The 19,036-nt window shown below is 43.2% G+C and overlaps 1 protein-coding gene across 2 annotated transcripts in view; it reads right to left on the bottom strand.

Annotated features, from left to right (window-relative positions):
* Positions 1–12,056: 12,056 nt before the first annotated feature.
* PLA2G4A (phospholipase A2 group IVA) overlaps positions 12,057–19,036 on the bottom strand; it is a 62,948-nt gene continuing 55,968 nt past the window's right edge. For both annotated transcript variants that reach the window (XM_030455213.1, XM_030455212.1), the window contains 4 exons: positions 17,699–17,883; positions 14,575–14,770; positions 14,226–14,383; positions 12,057–12,849 (listed from right to left, as the gene is read on the bottom strand). In XM_030455213.1, the coding sequence (XP_030311073.1) occupies positions 12,718–12,849; positions 14,226–14,383; positions 14,575–14,770; positions 17,699–17,883 (671 nt within the window). In that variant the 3' untranslated portion in view covers positions 12,057–12,717. The remainder of the gene's footprint in view (positions 12,850–14,225; positions 14,384–14,574; positions 14,771–17,698; positions 17,884–19,036) is intronic.

The following is a 19,036-nucleotide window of genomic DNA, read 5'->3' on the forward strand; positions in this document are numbered from 1 at the left end:
GACATCTTCAACCAGATCCAGTTGTTCAGATTCCAGTCCAACCTGACCTGGAATGTTTCCAGGGATGGGACATCTGTGGCTTTGGCCTTCAGTGCTTCACCACCTTCATTGTAAAATCTGGTCTAAATCTGCCCTCTTTTAGATTAAAACCATCACCCCTTGTCCTGTTGGTACAGCCCTGCTAAATGTTTGTCCCCATCTGTTTTAAAGGTCCCCTTGAAGTATGAAAAGGCTGCAATAACATTGCAGGCATTTTTGCTACTGGTTAAAAAAAAAAAATCAAATTTCCCATAATATTATCACACAAATAATGGACACCACATAGAAATCAACCTTTTTTTTCTTTTTTTTTTTTTTTTTTTTTTTTTGAGCAGCTAACCAACTGATTTTATGTATGAAGGTATGATGTGTCAATGAAGAAGAACAAACCCAGAGGCATTGCCCAAGAGAGAACCCAAAGCCCATGAGCAGCTGGGTTCCTCCACCAGCTAATATCAAATCCAAGATATTTTGAACATTATTTCAGATCTGTTGCCTCTAAAGAACATCTGCTATAAATGTGTGTCTGTATTTATGTATCAACATACAGAAGTCTTACTTGTAAAAATGAGGTCTGGTTTCAGAGTCTGATTTTCTTTCCAGAGTCTGATTTCCTTCTCAGACCAGGGTGATCCATAACAACACATTAGCAATCTATCTCTTAGGTCTGTTATAGCTGAAAATACCTAAAGGCAAGAAAAACAGTAAGAGCAAAACATTAGCAAGCCTCCTCCCCACGGATTTACTTTCCATTCCTAAGATCAAGTCCTCAGCAGGCTTTTATCACAGGAACAGACTCCTGTGCTAAGATTTATATTTCTCTTTTTGGCCTGTGGCTGAATCTCACCCTCAAATACTGTCAGCTCATTTGTAACAGGGCAAATGAGTGTTTATGAGATGTAAAGCCCAAGTAGAAACCCTAGAGGACACAACTGTCCTTCAGAGGACCACAAACACATATCACAAGAACCTGAGACACGTGTACCCTGATGGTCCCACCAGAGGAGGAGGATCCCATGCTCTGGATATCAACAGCATGGCCAAGGCCACTTTCCACTGTGGAACTGATTCACTGACATTCCTTCTAGATAAGAGAAAGAGCCATCAGCTCTTCTGTGATTTGTCACTGCAACAAAACCATTGGAAATCTGAATTTTCCTACTTTCAGAAGCAGAGGTTTTGTTTTTCTTATTTTCACACACAGTTGTCCTTGTTCATAACATGAATTGCAGGCTGGCAGGAGGAGGTTTTATTTTTATGGGAAGGGGGTGAACTGATGTGTAAGTTACTTGGCAAATAACCATGCTTTAACCAACTAAACTTACAGTCTTGAGCAGCACCTACGGGTGGAGCAAACCAGGATGAGCTGAGAGGCTCAGTTCATGGAGGCACTGACATTGTTTTTCTAACTCCTTCTTTTCTCTAACTCCTTTTCCCTGTTTTTCTAGCTACAGACTCCACAAACACAAAGCTGGTCAACACTTCCTTCCTGAAGGTCTCATATGTGTAAGTAGACACACAATTAATTTTATTGTGGTATCACTGAGAAGTAGAAAACACTCTGGGGTAAGATTGCTAAAAAAAAATCTTCAGACAAACTGATGGACATGCCCTGCAGCAAAAAAAGGACAGAAATCTGTTCAGTTTTACACTGAAAATTTCTATTCCAAGGTTAATTAGCCTTTTTTGCAGCTCAGCAGACAGATTGTGGGGTAGCCTGTCTTCAAGTCATGGGAAGTACTCGTTCAAGAACAGCAGGTGACATCCTCCTCTGAGGATCTGGTGTTAATGTCCTGCAAAACCTGTTTTTGTGCATTCAGGAGAAATCTCATGAATCATTAAATCCTCATTTACTGAGCTAATACATCACAGCACTTAGCACCTGTGTGTCCCCACTTGGGGAAGGGCTTTGTCACCTCTGTGGGATGAGGGAGGGATGAACTGGCCCAGGGGCTCTGGGGATCCCCAGGACCCTCTGTACCTGCTAAACACCATCAGCTGGCAGCAGGGAGGGGAGGGGATGGTGGGGACACAAACACCAAAGGAGCTGAAGCTGGAGTCTGAGAGGCAATTGAGCATCATTTCCTCCTGCTGCAAGGCCTGATTTTTAAATTTGTATTTTCCCTAAATAACCTGGGTTTCCTCAGAAGGCAAAACACTCTCCGTTGGGTAATACCTGTACATTCACAGGACAAAGTTTTGTGTTTTGCAAGAGCTTTCCTCAGTGTCCTGCCCACACATCAAGCTGGGATATTATTAGCAGAGGCTGTTTTCCTCTGTGATGTTTTGCTATCAGAAAGCCATGATTCAGGCACATCCAGAAAGTCAACACATTTTTGCTAAGCGTGTCATCTTTCAACATCACGGGCAAAAAGACATTGCAATGAAGATGATTTTTTCAGTCTGACATTACATTACACAACATAGCAGAAAAGTTGGATCTCATCACACACATGTGAGCATAAATGTTGAAATTTGACATTCAAGTGAAATGGTAAAACTTTGGTAGAGTGGCTTAGAAAGGGTTCAGCTGCAGGGCTCCAAATGCTCATTCTCTTTAGAGGGTAAACCAAAATCAAAAGAGCAAAATCTCTTCTGGTCTATATGCAAGGTGCAAATTACCAACGTTTTTGTGTATGGTCCTCATATTTTTCCTACTTATCCACCACTATCTGCTTTTCCAAGAAGAGCTTTGGCCTCACCTATGCAGCCACCATGCATGGAAGGAGTTGCTGGGTTTAAAGTTTGCCTTTTTATTTTTTGCATTCCTTCCTTCCTCTGAACTTCTGTTTAAGAAATAAACCAAAGACTGGTGGGTGGTGTTTAGATGATGCATACATTCCCTGTTGACCAGATTGCAGCAGTGTCCCCATGAAGGGATCCAACCACCTGCTCTCTGGCAGCCTTCTCATACCCTTATCCACAAGTTAAAATTCAGGCTGCAGAACAAAGCACCATAATCCTGCTCTTATTTCATTTCAATCAGCTCCTCTGATATTAGCTGAACTGTTCCCTCCTCTGTATGTCAGCTCTGCCATTGGTCCAGTTCTAATTTCTCCTGCTGAATGCTTTGAAATCAGTGAAATCAGTGCATCAGAATGTGCTCTAAAAAAAAAATAATCACTGATTAAAGACCATTTGCATCCAGGGTTTTCATTGTATCAGAGATGGGTTCAACAGTACCTGAGTTCTGGAGCACTGTGTTCAGTTCTGGGCCCCTCACAAGAAGAAGGTTTGGAGCTGGAGCATATCCAGAGGAAGGCAAAGAAGTCAGTAAGGGTTCTGAAGCACAAAGTCTTAGAAAGATCAGCTGAAAGAACTGAGGGTGTTTAGCCTGGAGAAAAGGAGGTTGAGGAGAGACCTTCTCTTTCTCTACAACTCCTCTGAACAGGAGGGTGCCAGTCTCCTCTCCCAAGGAACAAGTGATGGAAAGAGGAAATAGCCTCAATTTGTGCTAGGGAAAATAGAAATTATTTCTTCACTGATGATTTCTTCACTTGGGCTCAAGATAGGGGTGGAGTCACCACCCCTGGGGGGGATATAAAAGCCATGTAGATGAGGAACATGGTTTAGTGGTGGGCTTGGCAGTGCTGGGTTAATGGTTGGACCCTTGATGGTCTTAAAGGTCTTTGCTCACCAGAGCAATTCTCTGATTCTATAGCAGAAAGGGAGCTCATGGCTGAAGGCAGACTGGATGAAGTCTGCATTTGAAATTTCATTCAAGTTCAGAGGAATTTGTCTGATGTGGTAGGCAGCTGGCTACTGTGCTTCATAAGGAAAAAAATCTATGTTAGGTTGTGTTGTGTATGGAACCCCTGAAGCCCACACCACACAAACAGGTGTCCCTTGCCCATTTTCCCAGTCCTCCCCCCAGTTTTAGCCACTTTATCCAACCAGGAAGGTGACTGGCATTGCATTTTGCTCTGCACACAACTCTCCTCTGCCTTTCTCACTACTGGTACCAAAACAGCTACAAGCAAAGAGACAAAGCTGGACCCCATCACTCATTGCCTCTCCTGACACATCAGAAAAAGCATCAGGGCATCCATCCTTTCTGCTTTTAGTATTTCCCTGAGCTGGAAATGTGCACTGGCCCATAGGGATTAGAATAGAAGTGGGGTGGGTTTGCTCCTGAGCAAAACCAGTTCATGAATATATAAATTTTAAAATAAAATTTTAAATATTTTATATAGATATAAATGTGCATAAATATATACAAGTTTACCTGTATAAATGTGACTGTGTGTTCTTCACCTTCTTGTATTTTAAGCAGTTGGTGGAGGCCTTTTAAACTAGTTTCAAACACCTGAATACCTTCCTTCATTGCAGCTGGATGTAAAGGGAAGATTTTTATTTTTACAAGGAGGCTCTGAAGTCAGAATTAAATGGGGAGAGGTAGGATTTGCCAAAAAAATGCAGTTGTTCAATCTCCACATAGACTTCCACTTGGCAAATGTGAAGTCTAAGGTGAGCAATGCTGTACTAGAGTCTCCTACATTTTTGTGGAATATGGGTGAAAAGAAATCAGCCAAAGTGCCCTGTAACTGGCTGGATTTGTTTGCAGTGGGTGGAGGGAAGGCAGGAAGATGTCTCACACACCACCCTGCCATCAGATCCTCACAGCCTGGGGGTTCTGGGGCACAGTTACTTGCACAGACTTGACTAAAAGGTCCTGATTTGGAGGATTTAATGCAGAGAAGAACCAGTGCCCTGGCCAGGCCCTGCTGGGCTACAGCAGCTCCTTGGGGAGCTGGAAACAGCAACAGAGCTGCAGGGAGCAGCTGCTCCCAGAATGACCACAGGGCCAGTGTGCTGCCCAGATGCTTTTTCTTTTCTTTGGCATTTCCCATACTGAAAGATAATTGCAAAACATTGAAACTGCCAGTGAAACAGAAACCCTTTTTTCTTTTTCTTTTTTTTTTTTTTTTTGCCCTGTCCATATCCAGAGCAGCTTTGATACCAGGTGGCTGCTGATGGTCCATTACCCCAGCCTGTTCCCTGATGTTGGATCTCTTGCTTACCCTAGCTCACAGCTGCATTGCAAAGCTTCTTGTTACTAAACCAGAAAGTGAAATCCACCTGGCACGGGCCTGAGGAGCAGCATCCCAGCAGGCACTGACTGCCTGCCTGCTCCCACTTGGAATGGGAAGGGTGGATGGGAGAGTGAGTTGAATTTTAAGCTATTCTTCTGTGGGATAAAGGAAAATTAATGATGGCATTTTGCTATTTCCATTAATAATGTTTGATAATGTGACCCACCATTTCCAAGACCTCCTTTCTGCAGGATGCAACTGTTATCCATTAGCAAATTAATGGAGCCTACTAATTACAGGCATCTCACTAATCCAGGTGTTGTCCCTGTGTCTTGGTTCAGAAGTGCCATGGAATAGTGACTAAGAGAGCAGAGATGTTGGGGAAGGACTTTTTCCAAGGACATGTAGCAACTGGATGAGGGAAGAAATTCCTTAGCTTGAGCTTGGTGAGACTCTGGCCCAGGTTGCCCAGAGAAGCTGTGGCTGCCCCATCCCACTGATCAAGGCCAGGTTGGATGGAGCTTGGAGCAACCTGGGTGAGTGAAAGGTGTTTCTGAACACGGGGGTAGAACTGGATGATCTTTAAGGTCCCTTCCAACACAAACCATTCTGTGGTTCTGTATTCTTCTCATGCAACCCCAGTGAACAGCTTCTGTGTCTCACCAGGACACTCACTGCCCCTGCTGCAAGGAGTGGTGGCTTGGCACAGCTCTTCAGGTTGTGAAGGAACATCTTGGGCTTAAAAAGAAAATAAAAGTCAAAGAAGAAAAGGAAGAGAGCAATACAGTCACAGTGAGGATTTCAGATGCCAGACAACTATGCCATTTATTTTCTGTCAAGCCCTCATCCCATCCTACCTGGAAAAAAAAACAAAAAGACAGTAACAGAGAAAGGTCTAAGGTGTGGAGGGTTATTGACACCTGCTCTATACTGGCTCAAAAAGAAAATTCAGCTAAAAAACTGAGGTTTTAAGCAAGACTTTGAGAGAGACTTGAAGCTGAGGGAGGAAGAGAAAGCATGAGTTAATCAGCATTACTATCTTTTGGACATCTGCAGGGTCAAACAGGCACCAGTTCAAAACAGGAAGAGATTACTGGAGGCAAAACTACTTAACTGGAGCTTTTCATCATCTTCATTAGGCAAGTGGGAAAATGCCAACCCTGGAGCAGGCTGAGGCCATTGGTTCCTCCCAGCCCCACTCATCAGTGGGTGCTGCAGTGGGATGGCACAAACAGGCTCAGAAGCAGCTGGAGAATGAGAACTGGAGGACCCACTTGTTCTGACCCGGTCCCAACCTCCTGAGATGGAGGTCATGGCTCCTTCACATCCATCATCTGCAGTGTCCTGCCTGAAAAAGAGCCCCAGGGCTGTGGATGGACAGACAGACTTTCACATCCATGTCTGCCAGAGCTCTCTCAGCCATCCAGGCTGCATCTGCCCTCACAGCCAGCACAGACCCCTTAGTGTCAGAAAGAGTGCTCAGCCATAACACAAAAATCCTCAAGCAAAATGGGAAGAGAAGGAAGGATTTGTCTTAAAGCCACAGCTGCAAAGTATCAGTGTTTCTAATTCCCAAACACGCTGGTAAAATACTTGCCTCATTTTTTTTTTCTAATGTCATCATGTTAATGCAGTTTTGTACTTTCCAGAATACACCCTAAACAATGTGTTGGCAATAAAACATCTGTAATGTGTGTTTAGCAGAAGCTGGAGGCAGAATATTGCCTTCTCCATTAACCCCCTCATCTTCAGCCCTTGCTGACCTGCTGTGTACAGAAGAGTTTCCATCTCCCTTGCAGAGCAGCACCTTGTTCAGCCATCAGTCCCTGAGACCCTATGGAGGAGATACAAAGCTTAATTAGAAAATGGTAACATAGAAATTGTTCTGCAGTGGCAAGAAGTTAAAATTCACCACCCAAGTAAGAATGGAGCTGCCTGTTTTTCCCTTCTTACTTTTGACTTGCCTAAAAGCATTCATTTGGTGGAGAATTAAAAGGAAGAGAGGCCAAACCCATTCCAGAACACTTGGGTTTCTGCTTCAAGCTTGGCCACAGACTTCAAGGGCAAAATACTGGGAGAGTTTTGCTCTTATTAAAGGCAAAATATCTTCTGAATGTAAAATTGGGTTGACACCCAGTTCCCTGTGGTTTTTCCAGCAGGCCTGGGAAGACATCACCAACAGGGCAGATGACTCCTGGATGAAACCCAAAGTGTCAGCAGGATGGTTCCTCTCTTGTGGCCATCAGACATCCCTCCCATCCCAGCCTCTGCCTGGTGCTCCTGTCCCAGCTGGGGTTTCTGCCTGTCCCTTGGACTTGGCTCTGTCTGAGGCACCCCTGGGACCCAGGTCTTCTCTCCCACCCTGGGATTCCCCATGGCTGCCTGCTTTGGGACTTCTTTTTCCACATACCTGATGAACCCTAGAGAACAGAAACCTTTTGACTTGGTCTTTGGTCCCTAATTTCTGCTTGAGCCCAGTTTGCATGGCTTGGTACTAAGGGGTTAAACAGAAAAATCAGGAATTCCCATTCCCCATTGCATTGAATATTGATTTTTTCTTTTTTTTTTTTTGTAGTTATAGGTTACCAACTTGCTCTGTGGACTTTATTGCCACACTGCCTGCTCATTGCATGCAAAATAGCCTCTGTTTTGGTTGCCATGGGGAATTCCTTGCCTGTGAACTGTGACGAGCTTTACTTCTTACCTAGCGTGAGAAGAGCCGGTGCACAGACCCAAGCTGGGTGAGTCACATGGATTTACAAATCCAGCCCATCTGGGAAGTGAGAAGGCAGTAAGAGTGATGGGTGAATTTACAGCTTCAGGAAACATCCACATGCTTTGGCTTTGAGTGAGCATCAGTGTTATGTCAGTGCCATGTGCTTGCACAACTCACTCCTCGGTCACGGCTTCCACGTCCCAGTGTGTGTGCAGAGCAACCAAAGAGCTCTCCTAAAACCCAGCCTCAAAAGCAGAGATCTGGGGGTGATCTTGACTGAGACCACAGCCCCGTGTGTGCAAGGGCTTCTCAGGTTTCACTCCGCAGACAAAATATGCTGGGTCAAACCAGAAAGTGCCTTTGTTCCCTGCCAAAACGGATTTTCTTCCCAGTGATGCAAACGCTCTTGAAGTCAGTGCTCACACACTCACACTTTCCAGGTCAACAGGATTTTATTTGGAGCTTTTGCTTCTCCTGTTAAAATAAAAAAGGCAAGAGAGGTTTCAGGTGCTTACCCTGCCAGCTGGAGACTGCCCCAAAGTCCTACAGGAAAGAATGAAGCCACCTCAGGACCAAGCTTGGTGCCAGGTTTCCCTAGAGTGGGACAGACTCCTGCTCCACATCTGCTTTTTAGGAGCTCTTTTAAGTCCCTCTGGGTGCTGCCATATCCTGCAGCCATCACCAAAAATATCATCTGGCATCTGAAATAATTATTTCTCTAAATCCACTTTTTCCTGCCTGCCAGGTGTAATGTGGTCAGTTGGAAAAAAATATTGCAGGCATAAAAGAGTTGGACCAGGGATGGCAGGAAGAGAAAATGGGAAGCAAAGGACTAACTTTTTAGGCTAGGGAAAAAACACTTATGTTCCTGGTTTCACACCAGTTATTGGAAGAGATTTTTCTGCATTCTTATTCTCCTTTGGCATAATTTTTAATAGAGCATGTGACTAAGACTATAAAAATAAAAGTCTCAGTCTTCTGCTCTGCAGCTGAACTGAAAGGTTTCAAAGCTTCTGATGACACCCAGATGGATTTCCCCATCAGAAGCTTGGAGACACAGAATGAAATATTTTTAAGACTGCAGGGAAATTACAGTCACGAATTTACCACTGAGCTCCTCAGGAGCCCAAGGCACTTCCAGTGGTCAAAAGTTAGAACTAGTTGTTTTTTTAATAAAAAATTTGATTTTGTCAGAGGAGGAGTGAATTCTGCCTGGCAGACAGACTGACCCTCTGCTCCAGACTGAGAAAACCCCAAGGCAGTACAGACAGCACTGTGAGGTCCCAGTGGGGATGGTCAAGAGTTTGGTGCATCCCAAGACACTTGTTAATCCCTCCACACACATTCCAGACCACAACCTTTTCACACCTCTAATATTTCAGTCTTAAATGATCCTTAGCCTTATTCACCATGAAGTCATGGGAGAAAAATATTTACCCATTTTCCATCAGAACAGTGTCCGTCCACTTGAAGTATTTGCAAACCACAGAGTGCTCCTGGTTGTCATCTCCTGGAAGCAACAGCCCTGCAGTTGTTTGAGGTTTGGAGGAACTTTCTTCCCTGACCTGCTTTTTAAAAGCTCTGAAATTAAAGGCAGCAGAGACCCAGAGCCCAAAGCCATACAGTAATTCACCCCCATAGCTCTTTGCAGAACAGCACAAAGTATCAGGCCAATATCACACCAAAATGTGATACAGGTAGGAAGAAAATGGATTGATGTGCTGTCCCCACACACTGAGCTGCTCAGAAAAGTTGTAGTTTTAACATCTTAACTAAAAAAAAAAAAAAAAAAAAAAGACTGACAAGTAAAAGATTTAATTTCCTGCTTGTGAGCCGTCCCACGATGAAAGCAAAAAGGTCCTGAAAAATTATGAAATAAACTGTCTGAAAACAGTAGGTGTCAAATATATTTAAGTTTTATTTTTTGTTGTCTGATAACACTGTGATAATATAAACTGCATAAGGTATGATAAAACACTTCCATAAAACATAGCAAGTACATATTATAAAAAAAAATATACAAATATTATGTTAACATAAGAAAAAAAAGACTAAAAATACTACAATAAAATAACAGTACCAGTTTCTTCCTGTATACCAAAATTTATTGAAAATGTTTAAATTATGCACAGCATTAAGATAACTTACTTGTATTTTCTCTCTTGATTTTAAACATGCAATAACTGAAACAGTACCAAAACCTACTAATCAATAAAAAAATGTTATTATTAATCATGTAACATTGCATGTAGATTTAAGGAGAGGTGACACAGTGTTAAAGAGAAATGAATTCTAATTACTTCCCTTCCCACGGGCTTATGGATTTCAACAATTAAAAGTAGCTCAGTCAATTCACAATAAAAGGCACAGCCACTGAATTAGCAATAAACTCTGATCAATGAGCAGTTACTGTAAAAATGGTTTGTGGGGAACCTATTGAACCTCTCACAGGCCACCAGCCTGTGCAGGGCATGCTGGCAGGGACTGCCGCTGTCACCTCTGTGTTTGCCAGGACTCAAGCAGCTGAGGAAGGCAGAGGATGCAGTGGAAACCCTCACAGACACCTCGACCAAAACTCCAATCACAGCTCTTCAAAAGAACCACACGTGCCGTGAATTCGTCCTGCCTAAAGTCTGCTTGGCTTTCCCCACAAGGAAAATCCAAGCAAAAGGAGAGGTTTTCTTCTCCATCTGCTGTGGAGCACTGGACAAGCAACCTGGGGGCAACTGGGGATGTGTTTTTTCCCCCTCTCACCTCAGCCAACACCTCTGAATGTTCTTCTGCATTAAGTCACAGAGATGGAAGTCATGCCTTCAACTAAACAACTTCTGGAGCCCCCAGCACAGGAAGGACACGGAGATGTTGGAGAGAATCCAGAGGAGGCCACAAGGATCATCAGAGAGCCAGAAAACTTCTCCCATGGGAACAGGCTGAGAGTTGGGGTTGTTCAGCCTGGAGAGGAGAAGGCTCCAGAGAGACCTTAAAACACCTTCCAGTGCCTGAAGGGGCTGCAGGAAAGCTGGGGAGGGATGTTTTCCAAGGGGATGGAGTGAAAGGATGAGAGGGGAATGGTTTCAAACTCAAGGAAAGGAGATTCAGGTTAGATATTAGGAAGAAATTCTTCCCTGTGAGGGTGGTAAGACACTGGCTCAGGTTGCCCAAAGTAGCTGTGGATGTCCCCTCCCTGGAAGTGCTCAGGTTGGATGGGGCTTGGAGGCACCTGGTCTAGTGGAAAGTGTGACAAACCATGAAAGGAGGTTGGAACTGGATGATATTAGAAGGTCCAACCCAAGCCAAACCATTCTATGATTCTAAACTGTGGCAGGCCTTCCACACTGTTCAGCCTCCCCAAGAAAGCAACCAAGGAATTTCTGCTGGGATGTCCCAGGGCATTTGCTGAGTGTTTAATCCCACAAACTGCAGAAAAATGAAACTAGTCAGTCAAGTGACCCTAAAATGTGTGATTTCTAGATCCTGCAGGGATCTAGGATCAAGACCCAGAGCAGGGCCAGCTCTGACCTTGCAAGTTCCTTTGTCTCTTTCCTCTGTTCCACACTTGGTGATTACATGATTTCAAAGGAAGATGGAAGTTTTCAGAAATGCAACTGCATTTCTCTGTGCACTTGCAGAGTTATCTCAACACTTTCTGAGACAGTACCAAAACAATCTGTCTATGCATGGCATTTCAGCATTCAATATACTAAAAACTAATTTTTAAAAATAGCCCTAAACACATGAACTTCTTCCCATTGTTACCTAGGAATGTTTGAGCTATCTCCAGTAAACATTGCCACTGTCCCTTTGCAGAAATGTGATGCTTTTAGTCATGATCAAATGACAAAATATTTTTAATTTATCTATGAACGTTTTGGACAGGAACACATTGACTTACAAGAACTTTACACACAGGCACTACTAGTTCAAGATTCCAAGTGATGTAATTTGTGGACCAAAAGAGAAAAGGAAATATAAGAGGTTGGATTATTTGCTGAGTGGGTATCTACATTCTTAAATGTAGTACTGAGTAGTCAAGTGGACTTCAATTTTTGTGAAAGTATTTGTGATTAAAACATTCAAGAACAGATCCTTCTAAGCATCAGTTACCAAAGTGCTACTGCATTAATAAGTAGCTGAGGACACTAATTTTATATATATATATATATATATATATATATATATACACTTCTATCAAAGATGTATAAATCCCACTTCTTTGATAATCATTTGTTATAAAAATTTTGTTTTTAAGAGACAGCACTCATGCAAGAACATGCAATTTGAAATCTGAAACACAGCCTGATGATGCAGTTTTGGTCAGGTCAATGTGGCCAATGGTTCTGAGTGAGCAAAAGCCCTTCCTACAGAAGAGATCAACCTTGACAGAACCCATAAGCAGCCAAGCAACTTGATACACCAGGGAGCTGCTGCTACCTAGCAGGAGAAGAAATAATGACTTTTCAGACCAAAGTCAGGGGAAATCTTCTCATTGATACAAAGCAGAGAAGAATCTGGACCCAAGCCCAGAAACACAGGTTGTCTCCTGGACTTGAAGTTCTAATCTACTGGATTTTTAACTCCATCTTACATTCCAAAATATGGCCAGTTTATGTCAATTAAAAATCAGAAAATTGCCCCACTGTGAGAAACCAGTGTTTGCATTTTTGTTAAGAGAAAAAAAAAGACAGTGAATGCTATCACCATAGTCAAACTAATTCCATAGTGTATCAGCATACTGAAATGTTTTCCAGGTATTTAGTTAAAAAAAACATAGTATAAAATTATGTTGAAACTTGAAAATTCGTAAGAAAATGTTTCCAGGAGTTGTGCACAGTCCTGTTCAGGAGCTGGGATGCTCTGACAATGTCTTTTTGACTCCAGTTATAAAGATGAAACCACCTTCTTGAGGGAGAGGGACCTACAACACATCCTTTACACGTGGTTGTTGTTAAGATTGTTCTTGTTAAAGAATCTACTTGCTTCAACACTGCTAAGAGAGACAGAGCAGCGAGATGGGTTCTCCCTTCTGTACTCAATGCTTTCCATCATAGCTTGCTTGATCACCTGGAAAACAGTGAACAATGCATCATTCAGGGAAACAGCCAACACTGAAACTGACAGCAAAGACCCTGGCAGATGTCAACAACTTGTGCTCCTGCTTTTAACACTGCTCCATTATTGAACAAAATGACTACTGAGTATTATTATAAATACTGTTTCTTTACCGTATAAAATACTGATTTTAATGTAGCAAGTGTTATGACAGGACACCACCAACCTCAAGTAAGTCAAACACAAGAGTATATGTAATTTAAACTGAGTCCCAATGAAACTCTGAAGGATAAAACAAAGCACTGAGAAAATCCATAATCAAAGTATATAGAAAATAATTAACTTGAGAAAAAGTAAATCTTTGGGTTTGCTCTATTTGTCCTGAAGTAACGAGATTTGTTCATTGCACTGAAACAAAAAATAGTTTCTTTCTCTAGGATGATAATTTACACATGGCAAGTCACTGTATGGATGCTGGGATCATAGGCTGTGTTACAGATAGTATCAGCTACACAGAATTCTGACTGAGAAAGAATAAAGAAATTTCCAGAGGTCTTTACCAAAAATCTCCAGTTTCCTTTTGCTCAGTTAGAAAATCAGCATTCATTAAGAACTGAGTACAAAATCCTGAACATAATGTCTACAACCTGTGCAGACAGCTTTGCTCAGCTACCCTGCAGGACATGGTAAAATGACAAAATCAACACAGGAACCAAATTAAAAGAATATGAATTGGAATAGATGCTAAGAAACACAGGCTCAAACCTTATGAAAAGCACACATCCTACAGTCCATTAGTTCTACTAGTTGGAAGATGGCCACGATACTACATCCATCTTCTTAGCCACAGAGACACTGTTTAAGATTCTTTTTTCCCACTGGAAGGCACCTCTGGCCTTTCCAGCAGGATATCTGGTTGGTGGTTTATGGTAATACCTCCCACAGAAGTGATATTTCTTTTCTTCAGAAAGAGAGGTCAAGTGAAAAGACCAAATCCACCTAATTCTCACTGTGGATCTCATCCCCTTCTCTTGAAGTAATTCTCTTCTCTGCATTACCAACAGTGACTGGATTCTTCCTTCCTCCCCAGGCTGGAAGGATTCAAGCTGACCATGCCATAATTTGTGCAAGCTTCTACAGAAGTCCATGAAGAATGTACCTAGGATCTATTCCATCCCTCATTAAAGTAAAACAGATTTTTTTGTCCACTGACTAAACTGTGCTTCAATCTCAATTCTGAGAACTGCAAGGGGCACAACTAAATGTTATACATCATAACTATCTGGGAAACACTAAAGTGCCTCCTGTAAGACAGATTTAGGGCATTACTGGCAGCACCTACTTCCCCATTTAAGCCCTTTAAGCCCCTTCCACACTGGCATACATACATCTATGTTATTGAGAGTGTTGAATTCCATCAGATCATGAAGCCTCTTGAAGGCCTCATTGGGGTACTGGAAGTTGAAGGTAGAGAATGGTGTATTTGGGTCATCAAAAATGTCAAAGTCTGCAAAGTCCTTCTCTTCCTGTGTTTCTCTTGGGACACCTGCATGGAGAACAAGCACAATCTGAACCTTAGGTCTGAGGACTTACATCTTCTTTTTTAATGGCTCTTTTGAAATCCCTAAATGCTACAGAGATAATTCAGAGACAATAATTTCTAGTCCATATCATCACTCCATCATTATCAAGCTTCCAAGGAACAGGTAGGGATAGCATCAGAAACTCTGTGCTCACCTGGAGCTTTGTACTTCCGGAAGTTGATGTTGGCCAAAACAAAATGGATTATAGTGGGACAGTCTTTCTCTGAAGAGGTATCTTTGGGTTTGAACACGTAGCACTCCTTCATGCCCTCTCGATCAAATACATTTGGGTCTATTTTTGGGAAAGGCAGCTTGTTCATTTTGGCCCATTTTTCAGCCAGCAAAATTTCCTGAAAAGGTAACAAAGATTCAGGTGCATAGGAGCATCTGCTGCAAAGTGAGGTTTTAGATGGAGAGACAAAAGTCAAACTGGTTACTAAAAGCAGTTTTATTAACTCACAACTCTTTGCAGCAGGACTGCTCAGGTCAGTCCTTCTCTAGATGACCCAGTATGGCAAAACTGAGCAGCTAATTCAGCCTTCTCAGTCCTTACCACCTGCAGTGATTCACAGGAGGGAAGGAGCTGCTTTGTCACATAAATCTTTGGGTGAATTTACAGAGCTGACGGAGAGAAAAAAACATCCATAATTATACTTGCAAACTGAGTATCAGTGCTATGGAAACCAAGGAGAGTTAATAAACATCAATCCACACGAACGAAGTTCAGTCACATCACAGCACAGTCCAGCACTTGAAAGATTGCTCAGTGAAGAAGGTAAGTCTGGAAAACAGGATTTTTTTTTTCCCCTCGTGACAACTCAGTAAACAATATAATTTGTAAATAATGACTCAAAAGTGTGTAATGAGGGTGTGTGAGAGGGAGGAGAGGGAAGGTCAACATCTTTAATCTTGGTTTTGAATGAAATAGGAGCCTTCTTTGGGCAACTGTTTTGGAAACGCAAGAGATTAAAAGATAGTGGGTGTAAAATGATAAAACAAGAGTGGAGTCACTGACTGCAGCTGGCTGATTTCCCCACGTGTGGCAGGAATAAAAGTGTATTAGAGCCCTACCAGAGATCCAGGCTGACTCCTACACTGCCACCACCAATGGGATTGCACAGCCAGTACATAAAACTGGTTTTTGCTTATTGAATATAGCTGTGGATTAGCTGGCAGCACATCACTCCCTTTATTATACACTTATTCCTGCTACAGAAATAATGAACCATTCCCTTTCATGTTGGCTTCATCAAAACCTGTGGCACCATTTAGGTTTTTCCACTGTTTCTTCTTGCTTAAAAGTATTTTTGCTATTTTAAAATGCAGAGTTTCCAGAAAAACCTTCAGGAAACACTTAACTTCCAATTAGTCTCTCCATGTTATGGCATGTTCCCCAAAACAACACAGAAAAACTGCAGCTGCTGGAGGCAGAAAGCTCAGTGCACAGGCTAAGAGGAACAGAGGTAACTACACATGACCTTTTGTACAGACTCCACATGCAGAGCATGAACAAAGGGAGGGAAAAGATGTTTCAGAGGAGATGGGAGTGCAGTGTCAGCAAATCTGGATGGTAGGGAAATAGTAATGACAAAAACAGTGACAATTGCTAAAACTCATAGGAAATTAAAGGCAGACATAGACTGGGGGAATCAGACAATTGAGAGGGAAAAAAAAAAAAAAGGATCTCAGCCCTAGTACAAGTTTCCTCAGTGTTCTGCTCCTCCAACACTATAAGCAGCATGGCCAGCAAGTTGAGGGGATTCTCCCCACTCTGCTCCACCCTGGTATGACCATCCTGGGCAGTGCAGTGGCTAATTCTAAAGTCCCCAACAAAGGAAGGACATGGAGATGTTGGAGAGAATCCAGAGGAAGCCACAAGGATCATCAGAGAGCCAGAAAACTTCTCCCATGGGAACAGGCTGAGAGAGTTGGGGTTGTTCAGCCTGGAGAAGAGAAGGCTCCAGGGAGACCTTAGAACACCTTCCAGTGCCTGAAGGGGCTGCAGGAAAGCTGGGGAGGGATCTTTTCCAAGGGCATGGAGTGAAAGGATGAGGGGGGAATGGTTTCAAACTCAAGGAAAGGAGAGTCAGGTTAGATATTAGAAAGAAATTCTTCCCTGTGAGGATGGTGAGGCACTGGCCCAGGCATGCCCAGAGTAGCTGTGGATGCCCCATCCCTGGAAGTCTTCAAGGCCAGGCTGGAGGCAGCTTGGTGGGAGATCTCTCTGCCCATGGTAAGTGGCTTAGAATTAGATTATCTTTAAAGTTCTTTCCAACCCACAATATTCTATGACTGTATGATAGGTAGTCCCCAAAAGTCCTAGAGGTCACAGAAGTTACTCCTTTTTATTCTCCCAAAGCTTGTTTTTTTTTACCTTTGACAACACTGAGTTAATTTTTGCCAGAGTTGATATTTTCTGATGCTGTTTTGGGGTTTTGTCCCTTGAAAGCAAGAGGAAGGAAAAAATCCTGTTTTAATTGAAATTTCTCTGTAAAGCAACAAAGGATGCCACCCTTTTCTCAAACAGGCACATTTTCCTTGGTTTTCTTAAAAATTATTTAAAATCTATCAGGGTTTCAAATAAATGTTGTTTTCTTCTTCGAGTACCTCACAATGGTGTTGTAAGTGCTCCTTTATCTACGTTAATTATCAACATGATCCAACATTAAACTTTTCTGATCAGTTGGAGCTGTCTGAATGAGTAGGTTGCACAAAATGACAGCTGTGTTTTCCACACCTGCTGGATTCTTCTGTGGTTGCTCTTGCCTGGATGGATTTAGGAATCCTACCAACACTGTGATTATCCCAGTGAGATGTAAATAAAGAGTTAGTCCCACTTCCAAAATATTATACATTTAGCAATACCAGAGTGAGCCACATTTCTGTGAGATGATGACAGAAAATTTCCATCAGAGAGGAGAACAGCTGGACAGAGCTAGAGCACTAGCACAATGGTGGGTGACTGACTTAATTGTTTAATCCTGACATAAAATTCTGTAATTCAGTGTCAAGGCAAGACTTCCATAAAAACAATAGGGCTACTACTTCAAACTAATTATATTGGCTGCATTTGTGTCAGTTTTCTCATGTGAGTCACATAAACAGGAACTGAGGCAGAGTGCAAGATTCTTCCTTGACGTGGAAAGTTTCTCCAAAGCTGTCGATACCACAGCACCAGGGCCTTTCTGGCACCATGAAATGCACAACCAACCCAACTGGAATAATATAGCTGAGTCAAATTTATGAACACAAAGAAAGAAACAGCTTATCTTACTTACTTTGAAAGGAGGGCTGGAATCACTTGGCCTTGCTGAAAAATCGAAGGAGATGATGAGATCAACACCTCTTTGAGGTCTTAGGATAAGTGGGTATGGCAGGTTAAAAGTTAACCCACTGTCAACTATGTGAATCTTTTTGCTCTTCACATCTAGTGGCTCGTATATCCTCTCAAACTCATCAGGATCTGTGCAGAACAAATGAAAACAAAGCAGGAACACACCAGTTAGGAAGGGAAATTGGAGTGGGCTTTCAAGTGGGAAGTAGTGAAGATTCTGCAGAATTCAAACTATACAGACACCTAATGAAACACATCATGGGCCCAGGTGTAGCCTGAACTCTCACCTTCACTGCAGAACACAGGGGGAAAAAATGGAGCTGGAAGGGACATCTCTAGGTCAAGCACACAAGTTCCTTGTCCCAAGAAGAGGTGGCTCAAGACATTTGGGGGGGAGTGTGGATCAGCTGGAAGGCAGGAGGGCTCTGCAGAGGGACCTGGACAGACTGGAGAGTTGGGCTGATTCCAATGGGATGAGGTTCAACACGGCCAAGTGCTGGGTCCTGCACTTTGGCCACAACAGCCCCATGGGGAGCTCCAGGCTGGGCAGAGAGTGGCTGAGAGCAGCCAGACAGAAAGGGACCTGGGAGTCTGGATTAACAGGAAGCTGAACATGAGCCAGCAGTGTGCCCAGGTGGCCAAGAAGGCCAATGGCATCCTGGCCTGGATCAGGAACAGTGTCGCCAGCAGGTCCAGGGAAGGGATTCTGCCCCTGTACTCAGCGCTGGTGAGGCCACACCTTGAGTCCTGTGTCCAGTTCTGGGCCCCTCAGCTCAGGAAGGAGATTGAGGTCCTGGAGCAGGTCCAAAGGAGGGCAACTGGGCTGGTGAAGGGACTCGAGCACAGACCCTATGAGGAGAGGCTGAGGGAGCTGGGGGTGTTCAGCCTGAAGAAGAGGTGGCTCAGGGGAGACCTCATCACTCTCTACAACTACCTGAAAGGAGGTTGGAGCCGGGGGGGGTTGGTCTCTTTTCCCAGGCAACTCTCAGCAAGACAAGAGGGCACGGTCTCAAGTTGTGCCAGGGGAGGTTTAGGTTGGATATTAGAAAGAATTTCTTTATGGAGGGGGTGATCAGCCATTGGAATGGGCTGCCCAGGGAAGTAGTGGATTCTCCATCCCTGGAGATATTTCAAAAGAGACTGGATGTGGCACTCAGTGCCATGGTCTAGCAACCGCAACGGTGGTTCAAGGATTGGACTCGATGATCTCTGAGGTCCCTTCCAACCCAACCAATTTTATGATTCTATGATAACTGAAAGAGAAAAACCCCCAGGCTTCCCA

The sequence above is a fragment of the Calypte anna genome, chromosome 8 (assembly GCF_003957555.1).
Source record: "Calypte anna isolate BGI_N300 chromosome 8, bCalAnn1_v1.p, whole genome shotgun sequence".
Classification (NCBI taxonomy): Eukaryota; Metazoa; Chordata; class Aves; order Apodiformes; family Trochilidae; genus Calypte; species Calypte anna.